This window comes from Hippoglossus hippoglossus, chromosome 14 (genome assembly GCF_009819705.1).
Source record: "Hippoglossus hippoglossus isolate fHipHip1 chromosome 14, fHipHip1.pri, whole genome shotgun sequence".
NCBI lineage: Eukaryota > Metazoa > Chordata > Actinopteri > Pleuronectiformes > Pleuronectidae > Hippoglossus > Hippoglossus hippoglossus.
The window spans coordinates 12,851,758-12,877,236 of NC_047164.1; the positions used below are offsets into that span (position 1 = coordinate 12,851,758).

The window sequence follows — 25,479 nt, forward strand, 5'->3', positions numbered from 1 at the left end:
CTCAGGTCTGAGAGAAAGGCACAGAGGTCTGCAGAAAACATTTCCTGTATTAAGAGAACTTACTGCACACGCTCTTCATCATCCAAACCTGATGTCATGATGCAGCTTGACCACCAGTGGTTCAGTGAGTTGTGCTCGTAGCAGATGATATGAAATTGAGCTGCTAACCTCAGGCAGAGAGGAGGAAGGGGCTAGTGAGGTCTGTTAAACTCACTTCTCTCTAAACTCCCAACTACAGTTGTTCAACTCACACAATTCCCACGTGGGCAGCTATGGCTCAAGAGATGGAGCGGGGCCGCCGCAAACCAGAAGGTTGGCAGTTCGATCCCCATCTGCAACCATGCCGAAGTGTCCCTGGGCAAGATACTAAATCCCAAATTGCCTGCAAATAGATGCACTGTGTGATTGACAAAACTGTAATTTAAGGTGCTTTGACTAGAAAAGCAGTAGAAGACCTTGATGTCAAAGTATTCCTCAGAGTTCAGGTTCAAGTTATGGCACGTTTGTTAAATCCCTGAAGGAGGCTGGGATTTCACCCCGTGTTTGGTTTGTTTTTCTGTAAGCAACTCAATTACTACTGGACGGTTTACCACGCATGGATGGTGGAAGGATGTGGTATGGGTCAGGCAAGAAACCATTACATTTTTGGTGCTGATCCAGAAATATTTGATCACTTTTTTTAACATTTGTTGATTTCTGCGAATTAATGGATCGATATCAAGCGTCTGAAAGATTTGGTGCAGCTTGACTGAATTGAAGGCGACTGTTTGGCCTTTGTATCGTCTGCTTTTTGTTTCCATCAACTCCTGAGGAAAATATTTGGCTTTTTAACCGCTACCTGCTAATTTGTCTGTGATTGGCCATTTTCTAGGTAGTGGACAGTGGTTTTGTCTGGCTGCTGCAGATGAAAATGAGATAGAGTGGAACAAACCATTACATATGGGGTCACACAGCTTAAGAATGAGTTAAAAGTACTTACTTAAAATACACTTATAAGTACTTGAGGACTTATGTGGCAACATATTTAAATAAGTCTTAAAAATGTAGAGATCAATCAAAGTTTATTTGTATCGCCAATATGAAAATGTACCCTAATGGGGCTTAACAAGGTGCAAGGTCTTTAACCCTCGACTCCATTAAGGAAAAAACTACCAAAAAACCAAAATGAATGAAGGTGGTTAATTTACTTCTTAGACGACAAGTTCATTTACACTTTCGGGCTTTTAAGCAGCTTTTTTGTTTTACTGATCAACAGCAAACTGCTACGACTGTATCACTGGACTCGAGTATAAATCAATGCATCATTAAATCAAGTACAAATTCAGAACCAAAGATCCCTCACAGAAACCACCAGGACAAAGTCAAAATGAAAAGAAAATCACTCGGAGCAGCTGATTTGCAAACAGACACAAAAACCTTTAATTTAAATAGGAGAAAAAATAAATGAAAAAAAATAAATCACATAAAAAAAAGAAATACTGTACAGAACATTTAACATTGACTTAAAGTTCTTAAATAAAAGACCCCCCTCCAAAAAATATAGCTAAAATAACAATGTGGGATGGTGTATGATACTTTTTGTGCAAAAGAAGTTTTAATTGATTCTTCCCAAACTGCACATTTGAATGTGAAGTTTCTCTCTCCACTGCTCAGCTCTGCCCTCTGATGGGTAAACACAGGAGTCCCTCCCCTGAACCTCAACATAGTGTCTTCAATGTAAAAGAACCCAAAATCCAATAATAATAAAATAGATTTATATTTTAAATATATATTTATATACGAAACATGCTGTACAGAATTTCAGAGATAAGAAATCCCTTTTTATTAACACCCAGGTCTGTCCGTTAACTTGTGCTTTCCTCGCTGCCAGCAAAGTAAAAATCATAATATTAAAAACAACCTTAACTCCCTTGGATACAAGATGAATGAGGAGAAGAGAAAAACAGAAAACAGCACTGATAACAAAGTCTGTTTTTCCTGAGTCGAGGAAGTTACTATCGGTTTTGTTTCAAGAGGGATGGCGACGCACCTTTCACCCGTTTTAGTGTCTTCGCAGCAGAGACTGACAGAAATGTCAGGTCTGCGTTAATATCTTTTTAAAACGGGGGTGAAAAGAAAGAAGCTTTGTACGGTTTGTGTCCCTTGTTCAGATCTAAGCAGAGAAGGTGGAAAGAAGGACAGAGTGACTGAACAGCATGCAGTGTGTAGAACGCACTTTAACCCAGAGAGAATAAAACACTGTAATAAAAGTGGCATCTTTTGTTAACATTAGCATGACCCAGTATTCAATGTATGTGTCACACTTTTTAAAATCCGCCCTTTCAGTTTTCTCCCTTTGGACAAAAAGTCTTCCCGCAGAAAAAGTTGATCTCTTTCCCGTTACAGACCCTGAGAACGCTGGCCTGCTTTCAGGTTTCCTACTGAGGAACGCTGCCTCAGAGTGTTGGTGAGAAAACGGGTCGATTTCTGATACGCAGCTTAACGCTGTGGCATCAGGTCGTTTCTGAATCTTGCTGCAGACAACTGGGCACAAAGCCTCAGGAGCTGGGGAAACGTTTAGGGTCAAATGGATTGAACTGGCAGCATCTTCTTTTTGTTGCATGCTGGAATTCAACCCTCAGTGTTTTCCTTTGCTTTTCACAGTGGTGGAACACAGAGTGCACGAGTGGGAACGAAACCAACCTAAGGTGACTTCTCAGGGAAACTTCCAGTTCTACTACATGTGTAAAAATAAAAATAAAGTCTCAGCTATCGGTGAGATGATACAAATGTGATGACATCAAACAAATTGAGGGAGGGGAGGGGTGGGGGTACAGTCGACAGAAGGCAGAGTTCCAACTCGATATAATCAGCACACCATATAGACAAACCCCGTTAAAGATATCTGTAAGACAATATTAAACAAATAAATATTCCACCTTTGCTTTTCAGTATTTATTCAGCTTTTGTCTACGTCCAACTAAAACGCTGGATTTAACTGTGGGAGGAGCAGTAGTAGTGGGTATATTAGTAGTAGCAGGAGATGCAGAAGCAGTAGTATAGTAATGGGAGGGGCCGTACTGCAGGCAAAGAAAACAGAGCTCCCCACACAGAGCGGCCTGGATCCCTGCTGTTGAGAAAGTCATAAGCTGACTGGATCTGATCGGAGAGGAGTTTTTTTATCAAGAAAACAAACTCAGTGCCCCTTAAACACAGAGGAACTTGTGATTCTTCAAGTAAAAACAATAAAAAGGACATTCCACTCACCAAAACAAAAAAAGGCTTTATGTTTCTAACACTCCCAGTTTGTAGGTTTGTGATCAACACAATCACCCTCCACTCCTTCCTGATCCAGCGGCGCCAGCTCTGTCCGACATTGTCCCACATCTTTGTGTCGCTCATCAGATTCAGGACTCGCACATTGTAAACTGAGGTGAAAGTAACACGTGCTGGCTGGGATGGAAGGGAGTTTTATTTTTTTATCCCACCTGAAACTTGCTCGGCAACAGAACTTCTGAGTGTTGATGATGTCAGGCACCCCTGTAGGAAACAGGCCAGAGATAACATTTGGGTGGGAATGCTTTTTTTCCCCTTCCTTTTCTTGTTGAATGTTGTATGTATAATGTGCACAAGTGGAGAATAAGTGGAGCCTGTTGAAACTGTTCAATATGTATTAATAAATATTATTATTTCTTCACCTGCACACACAGCGACATACTGGTCCTTTTTTTGATTTGATTGGTTATGCAAAAAAAGAAGAATAAAATAACCCTGCTGGTTCAATTGTCAAGTGAGAGAAAGTCAGAGTTGATCCTCTGTTGTCCAGTATAAAAAATAAACAATCCTCAAGCAAAAAAAAATCCCTTTTAAATTGCACTGGTCTTTCTGGCCTGTCACTACCAACCCAAAGGTTGTCCATAGAGACGCGGAGTGCCTTTGTCTGGAAAAACAAAAGTTAAAAGTGAGTTCATCATCGGAACTCATCGGAGTCTTGATGAAAGCTGACTTTGGCTGAAATCATTTCATGATCTGACATGCGTCAGCTCAGCACTCTATTAAACGTTTGACTCCTTTGGCTGCGGAGGATAGGGGTGATGTGTATAGAACCAGACCAATCCAGTACTGTAGAGGGCCATTACATTACAGGATTTGAGTCACTTAAACAAGGAGTTGATGGAATGAGTGCAGAAGGCTGGAATGAGTCCAGTCTGGGCGGCGCCGGACCGGGTTCAACCGCTGTGTGCTTTCACTGCAAAAAATGTCACTCAGGGTCTCCCAGCGCAGACTCATCGCAGATGCTCAAGTAAAGGCAGCTCTGTGGATTCCTCCCGGGGGGTGGGGGGGTCGCCGGCACTCTGCAGGGTGGAGTCCATTGTCTGAGTGGCGCCCAGAGGATCTTGTATTGAACTGAGCTCTTGTAGGGGAGCAGGAGGAGTAGGCTGTGAAAGACCAGACAGATACAAAAATATTCATCACAGAAAATCAACACTGCCATTTAAAAAAACATCACTAACCACAGAGTGTAAATAAAGATAAAGAACACATCTCCACTTCCTCCCCCTTCAGAAATGAAGCCAAAATATCCTAGCTATGAACACTGCAATCTTCTGTCTATAGCGTGCTTTGAGCCAGAGTCTGTGCAATAGAGATCATGGGATTGAGCCACGGGACAGAAGTCCCACCTATACATGCACTTGACCAATCATGACTCAGTTTCATAACATTTCACCCCATTCAAAAAAGCCAATTAAAACCAAAATGAACCAATAACGAGCACTTTAACAAAAACGTGTGTGATAAATATCTTTGAAAAAATATCATTTAACATGTCCCATTCACAGACATGGAGGCCACCAGCCACCAGGGAGTGATTGAGCCAGCTCTTTCATTATATTTCATCTTTTAAAATTTACTTGACCACATTATTCTCTGGGGTGGACATGAGTCAACGGTAAACACACTGTCAGTCTTCTCACCTGTGTGCGTATGGTCTGTACTGTTCCTCCTTCTCCCTCCAGTGCAGCTGGTCCATTAAAGCCCTTTCTGCCTGAAAAACTCCACTTGCCAAAGTGGCTCTCATAGTGTAGTCCGCTGCCCTGACCGAGGCCAGCCCGCTGGCCCGCTCTGTGCCCCGAGTTCTCCAAGAGGCTCGCCGGGCAGAAGCGCTCTGAGCCTTGCAGAGGAGTCGGAATCATGGTGCTGCTGAACGAGAGCTGGGAGCTGGACAGCTGCTGGCCCAAGAGCCCCTGGATGGAGGATGTACGCTGTAGGGATGTGAGCAGGCCCGCCTCCATCCTGCCCTCTGATTGGCTGAGCAGAGCTAATGGTAGAGGCTGGGGGTGGTGAGGCCAGTTCTGTGTTGGACCTACAGGGTTGTCTGTGCCTGAAATGCAAGAAAAGCCACTTTATTTACACACGAGTACCTCATACAAGCTCTAAATCAAAAATGTGCAGCTTTTGAGGAGACAGAACTACAGCATGTGGAAAGCAATGGTTGCTTTGAGGTCTTACCCATGGAGGGCTGGATAGTGGTGATGTGTGGCTGAGGAAGGCTGGAGGCAGGTGTACTCTGCGTGGTGTGAATGGCTGGGTTGGTGGAGATGGAGGTGGAGCCGCCTCCACAGTCAGAGTCTTCGATGTTTCCTCCACTGTTGCATCCTGCACCACAACCTTTCTGTAACCTGCAGAGACACATTATATACAGTAGAGTTTAGATGTTCACCGATACACCACTGTCACTGAAACGTTCGTGTGTTGTACACAGATGAATCAAGATCCTGTACCTGTCCCAGCTGCTGATGAGCCACGTGTAAATGTTGTGTGGGCTGATGGGTCCTCCCCACACAGAACGGAGCTGGCTGTGGCCCCCAGCGTATGAGGTGGTGAGGGGGGACACATAGATGGGGTAACCAATGGGCTGGTCGCATGAGGAGTTAATCATATTCCTCAGCGCCTGCTTGGCGTTTTGAATGCTGCCACGCTCTGGGTTACGATTGCGCAGGAAAACCAGCTCTTGCTGTTGCCCTGCCCACAGCCCACGCACACACTCTCTGTTGACCTGTGAGGGGTGACACAATGAGGGGTCAGGAGTGGAGTGCAAAGATGGACAAGCTGGATAAAGATATCATAAATGCATAAACTGTCGAGCGGGACAAGTGTGATGTTTCCACACTATTAGCAAAGAGCAAGAATAACAATTTGAGCCTTTTATTAGAGGGAAAAAAAGCACTGGACATTTTGTGGACTGTCGCAGTTTCCTGATAAGATTACATTGTAGCCTCTGCTGCTATGTTACCAGCGGAGATGAACTACTCGACCGATTCATGATGATTTTGTGTGCAAAACTTACTAACCCATCCACAGTAAACATGATGTAATTCAGACAAACCCAAGATAACAGGAAACGGAGTAATAAACAGAAAGAACTGATACCTTGATGACTCTGAAGCTGAGGAACCTCTTGTTAAGCATGATGATCTTGTACTCGTCGCTGCCGTCATCCATGATGTGGCGCAGTGCCAGCAGTGAAGGCATGTTTGCTAGAATGGCGCTGCGCCACACGGGGTCACCCTCGTGTGATATCAACATCTTCTCCTCGTTGGCAGTGATGGCGTCATACAGAACCATCGGATCCTCATACTCATCCGGAGATGTAAAGTGGTCCTGGGGGGAAATGCAGATCACAGGGTCAGTTTCAATTCAGTGACAAAAAGAAGAATCATTATGGTGTGTTAGAAATTCTACCTGATGCAGCTTGAGGGACATGCGCACTCCAGGTGCCACGACTCGATTCAGCAGGTCCATATCTGCAAACACCCATTCATCTCGAGGGGACGTGATGCGAAAATCTCCCTTGAAGAGTGCGTGGAGGCCATAGAGAAACGGCTCCAAGCTGTCACAGAGATAAACAAATATAACCCTTGTATCCTGCTGGCACATATTTGGGTAATGACAGGTGCTGTTAGCCACAATGAGAGTTTGTTGCCTGGTGGTCTTACCTTGCAGACATACTGTGGGAGGCTGTGCCCAGAGCTCTTCTTCCCAGGATACACAGGCCAAAACAGAGGTTGACGAGTGGAGAATCTCTTTCACAAGTAACCGACTACAACATAGAGAATTTAAGAATTACAAAAAATAATACGTTAAATGTATTTTCTGTGTTTTATTTAAAATATAATGAAGACAAAAGCCCCTAAGGATAAGTATGAAAATGGACGGTACAAGCTGTTAGTATTAGAAAGAAAACGTATCAGCTTCTGCTTCATTTAGTATAACCAGTTGTAGGTAAATGCAGAACCCCATCTTAATTTTTCACAATTCCACTTTTCTGTCCTCAGTCTCAAAAGGTTCAAAATAATGTCTTGATTCTTGCAGAGCCATGCTGCATGTTGTTTAACATTTGGTTACAACTCAGGCAAAGTTTAGAAAGTGGGCAGCTAGCAGAGGAAGAAAAGATAAAAACAACCACTACAAAGTAGGATTCGAATTTGAAGAGGGTCTAACCGTTTGACGCCTGCTGTTGCAATACTGAATCCAGTCCAGGTAAATCATGCAGAATGAGGAGAGGGTAATGCCTGAGGCCCTGTGGTCATAGTCCTCATCGATGTTCAGGTTGAAGGTGGGGTCACTGTCCACATAGTTCGGACTGAGACAAGGCTGCAGAGCCTCCTGAACAGTCTCGTTAGTCAGCCACTCTTCCAGCTTAGAAGACCGACTCACGTAGTAGATGATGCTCTGTACGAAGAAACAAACATGATCCAGATTATTTCAGAAGGCAAAAAAAGTCTTCAGCAGCTAAACAAAAGGGGAACTTCTGTGATCAGTTACTCACTTTGACATAATATGTGATCAGGATCTTTCGAAGGTCGAACACTTGCAACATGGAGGCTGCGTTGTTGTCGCTGATGCTGTAGCCCTCTAGTACGTACTTGGTGGCGGCCACTTCCCACGCCAGCCAGCGCTGTCCGAAGGCAGCGTTGAATGACAACATGTGAGGCAGGTGACCTGGTTCACAGCAGCAGCATCCCTCGTCCTCCTCCACTCCCTCGGTGATGGCCTCTACCTCCCTCTGCTGACAGTAGGTACCTGGACACATGTGATGCACATGAGCTCAGCTGCATAAGCACTTTCCTTTATGTGGTTGTAAAGTGTGGATCACTGACAAAATAATGTAAATAATGTATAAACACCTTCTGTGTGTGCATAAATAATAACCAAATAATCAAATAAGGTGGCAACCTCTGCAGAGTGTGACACACATCTGTTTTTCTTAGCCCTGAACACAAATAAACCTGCAGCCATAAACACAGAATAAAAAGATAATATAACTGGCAAAAAAAACAACTAAATTAATTAAAAATAAAAAAATGATTATGGGAACAGATGAGAGCTATTTACATATAAAGGTTGTTGGTTAGATTCAATCATATTTTTCAAGGTTCACAGTAGCTTGACCTCGTCAGCTGCCAGTCTTTACATGACTGAATGAGCTTTAATAGCCTGATCTCTAAAAATAAATACTACTCTGTAAAATGTTCTGCCCCATCATCCCTTGCTGCTGACCTCTGAACTCGAGACCCCTCAGCTGGAAGGTGACCAGGCCATTGCCGATCTCGATGATGTGCACCAGGGCGTTGAGGTAGTCCGATGCGAGGATGAAGCAGTCGCCCGTGCTGTAGTTACCCCAGCGACCGAGAAGCAGATCTCCGCACAGACTGTGCTGCAGCGAGCGCGTCAGGTGCTCGTAGAAAATCGAATTCAGATTGTTGTCGTCCGCACCTTCAGGAAAAGAAAAGACCATCACCATAGCTACAGAACAAGAGTAAATATGGGTCAAATTGAGATGATTAGATTGTGAGAGAACATTATAGCGTTACCTGGGTTGCGGTCTAATTGAGTGGCAAGTCTGGTATTCGAGTGATCGACCCGCTTGGTGCTGCAAACACGACACAACAGATGTTTTAAGAAAGAGACAAACATTTAAAAGAATCCTAAAACAGAAAAGTTGCTTAATGCCAGGGATGACACATACTTTACTCGTTCCCCCAATAATACAATGTTTTACTCTATAACGGTCGAAAAGTCATTAAAAAATTTGTTAGAACTCAAAAGGAAATACTGGATTGCACGAGCTGTCGGGTGACAGTTACACAAATAATGTAATCAAAAACATACTTGTAGTCGCGCTCCCAGAATTTTACAGGTCTGGTGTACGAGGTGACAAATACAGCGCTGCCTAGGACGGGATTGAGAGGGGTGGAAAATACAGCAGAGAAAATGGCCTGGACGAAGAGCACAGCAGAGTCTAAAGTAACACGAGTTAAGGACATTTCATCAACCAGACAAGGTGGAAATACTGTAAATACCAGAAGAACTAAATGAGAAACATGCCTAATAAAGTCATGTAGTACAATAACCCTGCAAAAAAAAATAGGTTATAATTTTCACCATTTTGCTGCAAAATTATGGGAAATGGGAACTTGTGTATTATTACTGTCCCCACATTAAAGAACCTGAAGGATACGGGGCACAGCAAAGGGTTGGGCGAAGGCGTGGAACGCCGACCCCCACGTGATCTGCCAGGGGGCGATGTAAGTTAACACAAAGCGAAGTTTGTACAGCAGGTCCCACATCTGAGGATCAAAGGATAAATCAAAATCACACAGGAAAACCAGCTGTGTTCATACACAGAGACTGACACACACACGTCCACTGTGGAACTGCTTCCAAAGGTAGAACACAGATTAATCTTATTTAGGCTGATATAGTGTGCGTTCTAACCTTGCTGAAGAGAATGGACATGAAGTAATAGTCGATCAGGAAGGTCTCTGAGAAGTGTGGATAGTCAAATTGGAAGAAGAGCGTGGTGAAGCACAGCGTGACGTACTGCTGCGACGGTGCACAGAAGGACGAACGCAGCAGCTTCATGCCTGCTACTGAGATGAAGAGAGCTCGGCTGCTGGAGGTGATGAGAAAGACAAAGAAAGAGACAGATAATCAGCGTCACACAATGACTTACAGTAAGTGTTCTACAATATGTTTAGATTTCTCTTAAAATATGGTAAGATCTTGGTCCAAGTTACATTTATGAACAAACACCATTTGTTTTAGGTAACGACAAAACACAGTATTGTTTTTATGCATATTGTCATTCAAACATTCACATTGTAGGTTGGATAACATATCTGAACCCAGACCACGAGTAAATGAAACTAGATTGGAGGTGTTTTCACATGAAGCATCTCCTGATATGAATCACGCCTCACAGGAAATGGATCTCAGAAAAATTACCAACGAGAATTTGTTCACTTTCGTAAAGCTGGAAAAGATTTCAAATGGTAGCAGTAAGACAAACTAAAATGATTCAACACTCACTTGAAGTGGGAGTCACACAAAGATGACTAAAATGCAGAATAGTCAGAGATGAGAAGCCCAGAGTAACATCTGAGGCTTCACTGGAGCTGGTTAATGTCTCTGTTCAAGAGTTATCTACACTCAATCATCTAGGAAAAAAAACATCACTGCATGCTTGAAGTTTGCTGAATAGCACTGACACTTCACAGCACTGCAGAGGAAATGTTGAGTGGACTGATGAAATTAAGGTTGAATTGTTGAAGAACAGACAGAACCACATATGGCATGAAAACAGCACCACGTACCAACATGAAATGTCTAATATTCTTCCTGAGAGTTCTGGTGTGCATATTTGCTGGAGGTTATCATTGCCAAAGTGAGTTCAATCAGAAATTATATCCAAGAATTCACTTAATTTTTCAATCAGCAATGTGACTCTTTAGTGGTTGTGTTCAATAAAAAGGGACTAAAGATTATATACTCTCTTTTTTCTTTTATCAGCTTGAGCACATTTGTGTTTGTCTATTACTTTTGACTCTGACAAAGATCAGATGACATTTTATGACCAATTAAAGCAGAAAACCAGGGACTTTGAAATGGTTCACATGTCACTAAAAGCTTAACCTACGGAGAAATTAGAAACGTGAGATCTTAAATGAAAATGTATTCTCCTTTACCTAGACTACTCTACAGACTGCCTGGTTTAAGAGGAGAACAAAGGGAAACAACTGGGAGAATATACTTTCTGCATCTTGTGCACCTGGGGTGTGGTTCAGCATGTCCATTAATTTTATGTTCTACGGTTCCAAGACACAAAGCTAAACAGAACATATCCCCAGGGAGCAGAGATGGGAGTGTAAAATATGGCTGTGAGATAGTTTGGAGACAGAATGAGGAAAGGCTTACTAGATGTCCAGCTCCTTGTGGTTCTGACCCACAGTTCGAGCTTCAGTCGTCAGGGAGTTGAGCACCACTGCCGGGTAGATGAAATACTTCTCCACACACTGCAGCCAAGCATAAAGCTTCTCAAACCACATTAGCTGAGCAGCATCTGGGGGAAAGCAGAAAGAACATGTATCATACTTCTTAAGGACATCCAGATTCTAAAGTCAAATGTTCCCTCTACAGCTTTTACCACATGTGAAATTAATGTGGCAGAAACTTATTCAAACAAAAGATTTGGAAGATGTTTAAATAATGAGTGGTATGGTATTATATTGCTATTCTATTCCTGACTTGCATAGCTGTTATCAAGTACTGAAAATGGATATGTTCAGGATGATATATGATGCCTGGGAGGAAGATGTACAAGAGGGAACAGGCTGCACTATCATGTACGCACAGTGAAGTTATTTTACTCTTCTAAAATAAACTTTAAATTACATGAATAAAAAGTTATGTTGTAGCTCTTCCACTTTATTTATTGATTCTTATTGTACAAGTAATACTCAGAATATGCATGCTTGTTAAAAAAAAAAAAAACGACACCACTTGATGCTGTTGCCTCTGTAACGCTTCCCAAGAGGTGACCGAGATTTGTGTTTTTTCTCTAGAGCACTTCAATGCAAGATCTTAGTGTTTTTCATTTACTCCATGCAGCTTTTTCCAGCGGGGATACTTACAATGTTCCACGTGTTCATATAATAGCTTTTCTTCTCACTTCCACATGCGTGTTTGCGTGAGAAGATAAAACAGCAATCAGACACTCACCTCGGACCTCAAACTGACTGTACTCTCTGGAGCGGAGCACGGGGTGAGCCAGGCAGAACCACGGCAGCTGTTTGCGGAGCTGCGGCAGGAGATAGTGTGTAATGAAGCCTATAACTCCAGCCAGGATGTACAAGACAAAGCTAAGAGCAGGCTGTTGATCAAGAGCAAAGAGAGGATAATTAACATAATAGGTCTTATGCCATTTGTCACTGAAATCCTGTGAGAAATGTGTTGGAAGAATAGGATCATAAACTCTGCTCCAACTAACTTGTAAAGCGATGAAAACTGTGCTGGCACTGATGGCAAAGGTAATCACAGCCATGAGGGGACACATGACGAGGTCAGAATGAAGAATCTCTTTCTACAAAGAGAAAGTGAGCAAGCACAAGGGTATGATTTTAAAATTAAAGATGCTACAACATCAAAAGTAAAACTTTCGGTCTGTGCAGGCTGCGAGATAGAGGGTGATATTTACCACAGAGTTACGCAGCTTCTCAGGGAGAGGGTCCTTGATCTCCACAGGGGGGTCTTCTGGTGTTCGGTTCTCCAGCTCAGGGAATAATTTAGATCGGACCAGTGACCTGATTTAAGACGTAAGGGGGAAAAAAAGAAAATAACCATGAGAGCTACAGCAAAAACTCAGGTCCAACATCAAAGTCTACAACGTCAGTGTAGTGAAAGCAGAAAGTCAGCAGCAGAGAAGGAGCATCAATCAGACTTAAAACACTCCAGGTCAGTTTAATGCTTAAAGCACAAATAAAGGCAATACGTTACACAGCCTATGCAGTATTGATTAAAACTGTTGTTTCGTCACCTTAGCTGAAATGCTGTCTGAGTAATCAGACCTTAAGACACTACTTCAAAAGTAAGAGGAACAATATATAAAACAAAAACATGTGTTGACATCAATAAAAGAGAATAATATGGAACAATATACTGACCACACGATGGTGGGATCACTGCTTTGGCGGCTGAGGTGGTAGGATAAGGCCAGGAGTAGGCCACAAAACACAGAGAACAGTACTGGCACATGGGCGTCCCCCCACGGTGCCTGATCAAAAAACAAACAAATATTAAGGACTTTTCTATGAATTCCTACCCTGAAACAGAGACACGCTCATGCAGTGCCTTAGTTCCACTTACATTGATAGCACCGAGGCAAAATCCATACAGCAGAGCAGCCACCAACATGCTGCGTATGAGGCTGAAGAGAGATGAGAGGGGGCTGGTAGTGGCTGACGAAAGAGACATGTAGAGAAAAATTAGGAAGAACCTAAACACGAGTAATAACATGCAGTTTCTAAACGCACAGCGTTCAGATGATTTACACTTCCCCCTATTTCCCGACAAGGAATTACATCATCATCATCATCATCATCCTGTCCATGTAGAAATGTTCTTACCAGTTCCACCAAAAATGTGCATGTCTATCTGCTCCAGCAGACACATCACAAAAGTATTGACCTGAGGTAGCAACCCAAAGAGGAAAATGACCGGAAAACACAAGGCAAAGACTGTAGGGAAAAAGAAGGAAATATTTATAATTCTTTAAATGTTAATCTGATGGAGACAAAAATTTGTAAAACTTTGCAGATTTCTGTCGACTAAAACTCTCCAACAAGTTTAAAATCACTAATCCATCCCATGCATGTAAATCTATTTATGGGTGTTCCCTTACTAAAGTACAACTCAAACGACGTTTCGTGTCATGTCACAGTAGGAAAAGCACAGGTGTAAATAGTGATAATAAACTCTTTACATAAAACAGAATAACCATATTAACACAGATGTCAAAATAATAAAATGTATGAAAAAGGGTTAAAGCAAGGTTAAGTTTATAATAAAAGAAAATATATGGTTGAATTAATTAAGGATCCAAGTGTTACCAGAGGATGCATCTCTAATACGTAGTGGGAGATTGTTCCAAATCTTTGTTGTATAATTACACAAAGCTGCTTCACCATGTTTTGGGGCAGTTTGAGTGTGGCACATACATTCACATAAGAAAATGAATGATGACTTAATTCCATTTAGCTGCATCAGTTTCCTGATGAGCCATCGTTTATGTTATCAGTAACAACTGTGCTTTTCCTATAATAACACGTCAGTATGTCTGCTTTGAAAAGGGCTCATACAGAAATATAGACATAATTGAGTAGTTCAGTCTTAGTGTGAGTGGTGTCCTGGACATCTGGTGCAATGCTGATGCAACTAGTCATGTGTAAGAACTAACCAATGAGCATGTCCCTGACACAGAGCAGGAAGTGTCCAGAGAAGAAGGTGATGCCGTAGAGGGAGAAGGGTTGAAGACTTCCAGAGCGCCCAGATAGGTCAAAGACCCAGATCATCACACAGCATAGGCAGAAGTAAACCGGCCGACTGTACACGATGATCCAGTTATGGCCCTGTAATACACAACGAACCACAGTCACAATAATAACTTGTTTGGGGTTTGAGCTTTGAGAAATGTTTAACATCCAAAACAGTACTCACGTGCATGGGAGAAGCTGCATCTGGTTGTACGCTCTAAAAATAAAATAAAAGGCAGGCAGGCAATTCAATTTTCCATGAACTTTTTCCATAAAAAAAAAAGCAGAACTGAGGACGGGGAAATCACACTCAAGATAGTTTGATACTTACATTGTGTAGCACATTGCAAACATTAGAAAAAAAACTATGCCTTAAATACTGAGTGGAGGAAAAATACTTAAGCCTATTAAGCTGGGAAGACACTATGAATTATATACACATTGATTATTAATGGGAATCGATCTCTCCAACTAGAACAACGGTTTGATTGTTGGGTGGGGGTCAACGCCTGACTGATTTGCCAGAGAGATCAACAAGTATTTTGCATCTTGTGTCTTCACAGAGGCTGTGATACAAATAAAACAGAACTTCATGACAGAATGGACAGAGCATGTCATCTTCAGACATCTTCACAACCATCTGTGGGTCGATTTTGTTTCCCAATTAAAGACAAACAGCACAAAATAGCACTAGCTTTCTCTTTTCTGACATTACTTGACAATGCATACGGTTGAAATAAAAAATGATTTTCATTGTCATGGGTTCTTTCTACAGCACCCATGTCGTTGCTGGCAGAGAGGTGACTAAAATGTCCTACAATCAATACAATCATTCAGTCTCTGCCAAGCTTATGACACATGAAGATCAATATAAATAATGTAATTCAGTGGATATCTACCTTCAGTAAGGAGTACTGGCAGCTTGCAATGACCAGGCAGAACTGGAAGACCCAGATGTCCCTGAAATAGCCGTGAAGCAGCAGTATGAACCCCAGGAAGGCCACCAGACTGGCCAGCACCACAGCAAACACGTTCTCACCCACACGACGGTTCCTGGCAACAGAATTCACAGAAAACGCAACAATATTTTCACTGTTCAATCTATTTATATAAATATCACGCTAATAGATAAAGGTAATAACTTGAATATATGTACTATTGGGACCTGTAATATGATTATGATTAAAGTAAGTTACAATGCTGTTGGACATCAGACACAGGGCGATAAAGGGTTTTCTTTAAATACTAAAACAATCATGCTGCATTAACATACTCTACTGTAGCTCCATTAAGCCACATCCCAATAATGCTGTTTTCAGCCATGAACTGAACTCCAGATATTATCCTGAAATTATCCAGAGCAGATGTATGTGAGAACACAAGGCGATGAAGATGTTAAGTTGGAAAGACAATGAGATTTTAGGGTGATGAATCAATGTGCTGCAAACAAAAAACACATTTCCACAGCGGAGTTTACACATTATGTCCTGCCTCCTTTCCTGTTGTTGTGAACACATCTGACCCACACAATCTCCTGCTGCATTCTTCATATGTAAAACGCAAAATCTGGAGAACGTCCAGACCCAATATTCTTACCATTTTCCAGATTTCATGTCTGAAAATGGCTGAAGAGTAGTACAATACATTCTATACGAGAAGAGGTTATATTTAAAAGGTTAACCATTGTCACAATCATGTTTAAGTTTTTAGCCTTTTTTCCCTGTGAAACTTAAGATCTGGGAAGTGATGAGGTTAAGAAGGTTATGACTGTTTTTTGGATGAGCTTGTGGTGGTGTGTGCAGCTTCCGGTAGATATAATCCCTAAAGTCACACTGAGGAGAAAACCACCGTCACTCAGTGGCTTTTCGTCTCATATAAAAATATATTAAAAAGTATCTTCTTATTTAGGAGGTGGTGTTAAAGCTGTATATTTAGATTACACCCACAGAGAAGAATTTAGTTTTGCCTTCAGGACTGAGAGACACAGATACATACCCGATATACCAGAAATATTAATATCACTTGATGCAGAGAGGGCATTTGTTCGGATGGAGTGGGATTATCTTTTATATACCCTCAAACTATTTGGTTTGAGATTTGTGTCTTGCGTAAGGCTTCTCTATTCTTACTCACTAGTGGCTGTCCAAACTAACAGCAATCTCCCACTCGGCAATAGGCAGGGCTGCCCCTTTTATTTGCAGTTAAACTGTTAGCAATGGCATTGCACAGTGACAGCGGTATTAAGAGTTTACTATGCAGGATATGTCTAATGCTATTTGTAGTCAGACTATTAAAATCTGCTAACAGTCAGCGGATGTTGACAACAAAGCAGAGAATGTTATATTCAAATGGTTTCACTACAGTTGTGTTGCAGCCCAGAAATGACCCGAACAAATTGAAATAAAAGAAAATATGAAAATAAAGACAGACGGAAGTGTCTCTTTAGATAAATACAGACATTTCCAGTGGGACATTAGTGATGATGGGGAAAGAAAAATGATTTCTGAGAACATTTTCTTTTTTTATGCCAAAGACAGACAGAGAGAGTGGAATTCTATATCCATTTCAATGCATTCCAACATTTGTCAATAGACAAATGTGATGTCTGGATTTATATGGAATACAAAAAAAACTTAAATAGGTCAAAACATGCTACAGCGGCACCATCAACACAGACTCTACCATAACAAAGAACAGAGAAGCTCAAATCCCAACATACTCAAAGGAAGTTTGACCTCATTCTCTGCTCAGGTCACCATTTCTCCACCATAGCTTCACATAGAAATGTTGTTGGCTGCAATGTAAATGTTGAACTGTCGTACAATTTTAGCCATCAATAAAAAAACTACTCTAGCAAAAACAAAGAAGAGCCAACATAGATAGGTGGGATGTAGATCTAGGATGCATTATCTGTCATTATTCCTTATCTCTGAGCTCCCAAACATTGTCTCATCATAGATAACCACTCAACCATGAATGAGCAGCTGCCTGTTCACAGACAGACTGGGGTTTCAACTGTTCAACCAAGTCAAAAAACTGGTTGTGCATGTCTCTGTGGCTGGTTTGGGTCTGGAACAGTCTTTGTGCTCCACAAAAAAAATTATTCGCTTTGGTTAAACTTCAAATATTTACTTGAAATATTACAGTTTGTCAGGCAAATCTTTCATGCTCAGTGTCACAGACACACAAAAGAAAGAATCAAATAAGATTATTTTTTTTAACCAAATGGACTTAGTGTATCAGTTGTTGATATTGGGGTAAAGCAAATAGAAAATGCTTTGCTTTGTTTTAGAGAACATGGTAAAACAAACAGAATCATTCTTCCTCTACTCAGAGTCAGTCTTACCTGTCCAATAAGGCCAGGAGAGCCAATCGATCATATCGAACCCTCAGCCACTTCCCAGGGAGCACCCAAAAGCGATAGTACTGTTTGGGTTTGGCTTTCTCCTCAATCATCAGAGTGTTTTCCTGGGACTCCTGTAGAGACTCGTGATCCAGATCAAACTAGAGATGAGGTGAGAAATAAGTGATGAATTCAGAGGAGGGAACTACATTGACAATCTGGGGTAGTTTCATTTTGCGATAGAGACAAGACTGATTTATGTGACACTCTGCCTAAGATAATCTACCATTTCAAACATCCAACTCTGCTAACCTCAGGCATTTCCAGAGGCACCCTGCGCACCTGCATGCCCTGTAGAACCACAGGTCTGGGCTGCAGCATGGACAGGACCGGTGCCCCTTCCTGGACCTCAGTGGAGGTGAAGCTTGATGACTGGGACTGCCTTTCCCTTTCCCGTTCTCTTTCTCTCTCTCTTTCCCTTTCCCTTTCCCTGCAAAGACAAATACGTTTATGGTATTAATTGTCAGTCATTTTTGTCTTGGTTTTATAAAAGCAAATAAAAGAAATACAAACTATAACTTACTGAACTGGGTCTTCATAACCACCTCCACCAGTTCCAAACGTGTAGGACCTCTTCACCCCTGTTAAACAGATAGATGACTGAAATGAAATACTTTAGGAACCAACATGGCATGAATGATGAATCTGTGTTATTTGAATTGCATTCATTCAACACATAACTAAAAAACATAAGAGGAAAATGTCTTGATGGAGAAAAAAAATCAAGTAAGTCTATTTCCCAAAATTCAGAACTGGTCATTTAAATGGACTGGCTCACCACTCTCGTCAAAGAAATAGTGCACTGCTCCCTCTGATGTGTCGTCGAAGGTGGAGGCCTCGTGGATGCCACTGCGAGGCAGTAGGAGCGAGGAGGCAAACTGTAAGGCTGAGGGGAGTGTGCGAGTCCGCGAATGAGAGGAGGTACGAACCCGCTGGAGGTCTTGCAGACTACAGGGGGAAAAAAACAAAAAACACAATGTGTTCAACAATATTGTGTAATTTTACCGTTAGAATATAATTTTGGCAGTCTAAAGCCTAAAATCAATCAGTCGTGTAAAAGCTTACATATTTTGTAATAGGCAGTTCGAATTAATTAACGTGTTATCATTCATTTCGCCTTAAATTGCTGAGTATTAATTTTGTGGCAAATCCCCAGAAATATATCCCCTAAAGAACAATTTAAAAATCAGGATTTCTGATTCTTGCATTCATCATAAGTTGCCAATAGCTTTGAATGCTGCAGGCGTGATTAGAGAAATTGAAATGCACAGTTGAGATAAGGATTCAGCTATAAACCTTTATTCAGGTTTGCTTAGTGGACTGACCTGGGAGGGGATCCCATAGTGGACGGGGGCGGTGTAGGGTTGCTTCCAGCATTGTGTCTCCTGCGGATGGCCTGTGTCCTCTTAACACTGCTGACCGAGTCGTGTTTGTTCCCGTCCTCTGGAACCATGGCTGTAGAAGGGTTATTAGTTACATTGGTTTACAGTGTAAATGTTCACCATACAAGGCATCATTTAAATAAATTAACCTGTTTGATTTTCCTTTTGCCATTGTAAAATATGCATTTAGATGTATGCATGTCAAATACCCTGAATTACTTATTGATGGACGATCAACCAAACTGATCCCGCTGCATTTCTGCAGTCATAAAAAAACCCTCAGTCCATGTTGACAACTACAACAAAGCTTAATGATGCATTACTGTTCATGGTCAACTGTGGTGTAAACCAAATAAGCTTCATTAGAGGTTACAGTACATGAGCCACATCACAAGCTATGGGCAATATTTTTAAGTAATAAGGCAGCTCTTTATCTTCATCTCGAAATCCGCTTTATATTTACTTCATGGTTTGCAAATGACTTGGCTGAGTCACAGATATAGAAGTCAGCACTGATCTAAGGTCAGTAAATGAGGTTTACTTTTGCATTAGTGACTCAGATGAACCTTGAAAAGATGGTGACGATATATCACCCTCTTTCAAACAACTAAATTGGTTGAGGATCAAGGTCTGCGTCATGAAGCAAATTTCATACAATAAGATTATGCAGGGTTTTTCAACCATGTTAAGATCTGACAGCGCCTGAATTTTTTTTTATGCAAAGCCTAAACTGACTAAACAGAAAAACATGCTGAAGGTTTTCTACTGGAAAAATGGATTGTCCCAAAAATAAGACAATATTTTTTTCACTAAAACTTTGGTTTAAAAAAAGTTGGGGTTGTCAAATATTTCTGAATAAATACATACCAGTGGTACTATGATATTTTGCAAAGTGTTGCATTATGGGTTGTTTGTAGCCATATCATATTACTAGGCTAATTTAGTACTGAAAATTGTGTAGCATAGAAGTAGACTTTGTGAGCCCATCAATAGAGAGTCATTCATATCAGCCTTAAAAGTGTTTGGTCAGTCCTGCTGCCACAAAGGAAATAAATTAATGACGAGTAAAAGCAAGTTACTAGCATCTCCTCACGTCTTCACTGCATAAATTCATAATGGAGAAAATCTGCCAGTCTTCTTGCCAACACTGTGAGAGTATGTGTCACGTTAACATGTGTTAAAATGAAAAGATATTCTGTTTAAAAGTTGTATGTGGGAGCAACCGGGTAGCCAAATTGTTCAAGCACAAACCATATGGGCGCATATGCCGTGAGGAGCAGGTCCCGAGTTCAACTCTCTGCTGAGCTGACCATTTATTTAATATCATTCTACTATTTTTTCATCCTGTTTTCTGCCTCTCCATCACTTTTTCTATCAAATATTTCTAGAAGGGTAGAAAACAGAGGTTGTGCAATTCATAAAGAGATGATGGCCAACCTTCATTGGTTATTCATAGTATGATTAAAAAAAGCTTCTATATTAAGCAACCTACTATATTTGATATCAACCTAAAAATTCTAAAGTTCAATAAATTAGTTTAAGAAAACAATATCCACCTAATTTTGACTTATTGGCTTCATATGAGACTCTCCAGGTTGGCTATTTTTCTTTATTAAGAAGGGGACATCTCTAAAACACAACTCTGCACCACTGATGATTACAGAACTCACCTCCTCCCACAGCTCCCTCTTCAAGCAGCTCTCCTACCCTCCATCCCATCTGGTTGCCAGTCCAAGAGCCACCAAGAGAATCAAGTCGATGGTGAAGAGTTCCAGGGAAGCCATCGGTATGAATAGTGCGGGCCTCCAGATCAGACTTGGAGATGGTTAGAGTCCGGGGTGCAGGGGTGGAGGTGGAGGGCATTGTAATCAGAGTAGAGGGCTGAGCTGCCGTGTTGCTCTGGCCACCACCGGCACCATCCATACTTAGCACTCTTGCGTGAGTTTTAGCACTAGCCGTGCTAGAAGAGCGCTGAGCGGCACGAGAATGAGAGGGGCCAGCAGTTTCAGGTAAATCCCCTTCCCTTGGAGTGGGCAGTTGAGCAGCAGGGGAGAGTGGGGATGTCATGCCAGTGTTAGCGAGGTCTGGGGAGTAGCAGGAGGTAGAGGAACTTGAATCATCGTCATCATCGTCTGAGCTATATCGACGCTGGGAGCCCAGACTAGAACCAGCGCTCATGTCACTGCCATCATCCTCATCGCTGGAATCTTCAAACAGACTTTCACTGTACGCCTTGGCGCCCAGTCGGCTGCGCACAGGGATGTAATCTCTATGTTGTCTATGATTGTGGTGACGCCTGTAAGAGCCACAGTCAAAACTACTGCTTCCTGCTCCAGCTCGCCTTCGTGGAGCTTTCCTTCGGCCCGGCCTGTGCCCTACACTACTGCCGCTGGCCCGCAGCAGCTTTAAGTCTTTCGGGCGCACAACCTGCTGGGCTTGCAGAGCAGGCTGGGCAGACAGTAAGAAGGGGGTAGAGGATATGGGCAAAGCAGGCTCAGAGCACACTAGACCCAGGGCCAGCCCTGAGGGCACTGAATTGGCCTGCCGAGGTGGGGGTAAAGGAGGAACTGGGAAATTTCTGTCTAAATCGCAAACCTCTGATTGGCCACTACTTGAAGGGGAAGAGTTCTGGAGAGGAGGGGGCTGTGCAATATCAGAGGGTGCAGGGGTCAAATCCTCTCCTTCAACAAGTGTCCTGTCTAGCCCCTGGCTAAGGGAAAACTCTTTGGAAGGTGAACGCAGTAGCACACTGTCTGACAGGTTGTCTGTGTCACTGCCATCCTGTCCTGCTGGATCTTCCCTAGGCCCAGGGATGTAGGAGCCTATTGCTTTTGCTGAGGCAGACGGCTGTCCGTCCACAGGCCGTGACTGGCTGAACGAAGGGCTTTCCAGCTGAGTGGAATCAGTTTTTTCACTGCGGTAACTACTAACAGTGCTCAACGTTTCACGGTCTGTGGTGGTGCCACCTGCACTGAAACAGCTGTCCGTGGATCCGGCAGCTAGTGCCACCCCGCTGCGGCTGCCTGGGTGCTCAGTCCCAGGTGCAAAAGCCACAGGGTCAAGGCCCAAACCCAGGAGGTTTTCACTCAGCTCCTCGCTTAAGCTGCTCTTTATAAGGGGGCTGAGGGGAGTATCCCCCAGGCTTTCAGATTCAGCAGAGGGGCCAAGGGGAGAATAAGCCCCCAACCCATTGTCCTCTGGATTCCGTTGTTCCTCCACTTCCTGCAACTGTTCTTTCTCACCCCCATCTTCTTGACTGGAGGGTGAAGGGGGGATAGACAAGCAGTCTCCAGGTTCTCCAAATACAGCAGACACTCCAGATACTCCCACAAGACCAGAGAAATCACCTCCCAGACCAGCAGCAATGCAGGACTGGATGATACAAGGACCTCCTGTACAGTAGAACAGACCAAAATGATATTGAAAATAACTTTTAGACTGTAACACAGAGGTTTCAAATTGTGCTTCTGAAGACCCAATGCTTTTTTTCATTCTTTCATGTTAATCCATGCACCAACCTTAATCCCAACAGAAAGACTTAAGAGCTATGCCAACAATAGAATGTGTACAGTAGTTTTATGCTAATTGCCTGGGCTCCATAGTGTGACTCATTTACAAACAGGCACAATTAGGCGTTCAGTTTGCGTGATGCTCTTTCTGGTCAGTGATTAATAGCAGACTTACGAATGGTGTCCTGGGAGCTCTGGCGTAGGATATCCCGGTGAGCTGACGTAACAATCACATTATTGCTTCCTTGCTCCCGCATTAGTTCTTTGATATCTGAGGTCAAAATTAAAAAGCAAGAATGCATATTCAACTCATAGTGATGTGGCACACAGACTTGATTGTGTAAGGACATTGTGCAGAAGCATTTGAGATTAAACATTATTAACCACTGTTTAAAATAAAGTCAATTCTGAAAAGCAATATGGCATAAAAAATAAAAAAAATCGAATTCAGCAGACACTTACCCTTAGTGCCCCCTGTATCCTCCAGCTGGGGCAAGAACTCCTGAAGAATAAGGACAATTAAAAAAATGCAGTCAGTTAATAAAAATAACTAATTCACATCAATATCCATTGTAACAAGACCATTACAACACTTGAATCTAAAGAGAAAAACCCATTTCAAATATGTAGAGTTGGGGAAATGATAAAGATGGGAAAAGGGGACTGCATGCTGCAATAAAATACAGTTACTCTCACCGACACTTGGTTCAACCCAAACAGCGAGTGCTGGGAGCTACAGCGCACCGGGGGTGTTGAGTTGACCTTCCGAAACACAGTCATCTCCACACCAACATGACTATCCCTGTAGAAAAGTTACACAAACAGAAAATTAAAAAGCATTCCGCATTGTAGAAAATTGTTATTTCTGCATTAATAGCTAAATAGTGAGTACTCATTTTTCATCATGACAGATATAAAAAAAATTGAAGAAAAAGTACAAAACATAATTAAATCAGGCAAAACCAAACTATAAAACTGTGTGATTCCATCAAATTAGTCAGAAAACACCTTCTTACCTGTGGTGATTCCCATCATGGACACCTGAACCTTCATCTCCCTCTTCTGTTCTTGGGGCTTCAGCTGTGAGTGAGGCCTGCTTCTTCTCTATAATCTCCCCAAGGTCGAACATAGCGTGGAGCCGGTAGTTCACCACCCTTAATGGCGGTGAAGAAAACTGCCACCACAGCAGAGTAGACGCCCGCTACTATCAAGCTTGGAGGAAGAGCCTAAGAAAAAAAAAAATAATTATAATAACAGAAACTGAAACTATTCATAATAACGTGGCAATGAAATCCATTTCAGGGAATGAGTGCAAAGAATAATGATAACGGCTGGAAAATAGTAAATTTAAAAAAAGCACTGAACAAAACAGTGTTATGTACTTATCGTAATGAATGCAAATCGCCAGTTTACAGGCACCTGTGCTATAAAACAATTACTTATTAAAGATGGTAGGAATGAGATGTCTACCACAATTAGACATTCAAAACATTAGACTATCAGTTCAATTTAAGTTATTTTAGATATTCTTTTTAAACTAGGTTTAAATGACACAAATACAATGGAGTGCACAGAGCAACCAAAAATATTCAGACAGATTTTAACAAATAGTTTTTCCCAAACAGTTTCAAACTCTGTTACTGACCTAAGGAGGTACATGTTTAACTGTATACCCCCGCTGTCAGGTATGAATGTATGAGATCCTCCAAACTCTTATTTCTGATAACGATCTAACTCACTTGCTGCTGTTTTACATGTGCACACTTTTACAGTTGCAATGGATCAGTGAAATGTACATTTAGATGCATCCACTTTCACTGTCAGTTCTAATAACTGGGTTGAACTGTGGATTTCTTCCACAGCTCTCCGACTGTCTGACCATTTTTGTCGCTCGCTCTATTGGACTCCCAGGTACTGCTGTCACTTAGATCTCAAAATTAAATAGGTGGATAAATGTCAACAAAGCTCATGCAAATGATGCTGGTAAAAGAAAAAAAATCTAAACACTGAATGTACCAAGATGCACCATGTAAATCCCTTATGCGGCTGACATCTCCGGTACATTGAAGCACTTCTGGTATTTGAAAAATGTTTATGACAGTGTGTCTGAATTTAGTAGTGCCTTCATTTATTATTTAATGTAACCTGCTGTGTAAATGTGCTTACCATGAACAACAGAAGGGGAAGGCCAGAAGAAATATTCCAAAGGTCGAGGTGGAAGCAGTGGAGAACGTGCTCTGATGGGGGTCCACATACCAGCCTCCAGTGAGCGAAGCCCACACCCCCTGCCGCAGTATCTGAAGAGCCTGGGAACCCATCTCCGCCTTCAGGTTCAACCAAAAGCTGAAATGCTTCTTTCAAGGCTGTAGCTCAAAAAAACTGTGCAGCAATTCAAGCCACAGTGTCTTGTGTCTACGATGGCACTTCCATTGGGGATGGCTGGTTAACCAAGACTGTTTCATCAAGGACAATAGTTCTGTGTCTTGGATATGTATACTTCAGATGAGGTCAAGAATCCTTGCACATTCTAGTGCCAGTGTGTTCTCCCTCCGTGCGCCAACGTTGCCACACTCTAGCCTAATCCCTGTTGGGTAATCTGGAGAGTGACTTTTTGGCACATTGGTAACCCACTGAATGTAAGAAAAAACATTCATCTGCAAGAAGATCAAACCTGGATAAGTTACTTATATGAAGCTAGACTTCAAACATTGCATTCAGTAGGGGAATCAAATGCTAGATAACAACCCACTTGTAAAACTACACTGGAAATCCCAAAGTAATTTGAAAAACTTTAAAAATCAGTCCATAAGCACATATTAGTTATGGAGCTGTGC

The 25,479-nt window shown here is 42.1% G+C and overlaps 1 protein-coding gene across 1 annotated transcript; it reads right to left on the reverse strand.

Annotated features, from left to right (window-relative positions):
- Positions 1-2,309: 2,309 nt before the first annotated feature.
- On the reverse strand, positions 2,310-24,963 carry LOC117774840 (pecanex-like protein 3). Its single transcript, XM_034607500.1, is given in 37 exon segments — positions 2,310-2,417; positions 2,484-4,418; positions 4,956-5,362; positions 5,491-5,660; positions 5,763-6,037; positions 6,412-6,642; positions 6,724-6,871; positions 6,978-7,081; positions 7,483-7,713; positions 7,811-8,064; positions 8,542-8,757; positions 8,856-8,914; positions 9,154-9,283; positions 9,503-9,611; positions 9,760-9,937; positions 11,239-11,383; positions 12,043-12,193; positions 12,311-12,403; positions 12,518-12,623; positions 12,984-13,093; positions 13,186-13,277; positions 13,446-13,556; positions 14,276-14,447; positions 14,536-14,568; positions 15,251-15,404; positions 17,698-17,855; positions 18,007-18,184; positions 18,278-18,335; positions 18,533-18,702; positions 19,080-19,209; positions 20,807-22,528; positions 22,821-22,916; positions 23,108-23,147; positions 23,342-23,447; positions 23,662-23,798; positions 23,800-23,857; positions 24,812-24,963. Coding segments are annotated over 36 exon segments (6,837 nt in total). The 3' UTR covers positions 2,310-2,417; positions 2,484-4,265.
- Positions 24,964-25,479: the final 516 nt, after the last annotated feature.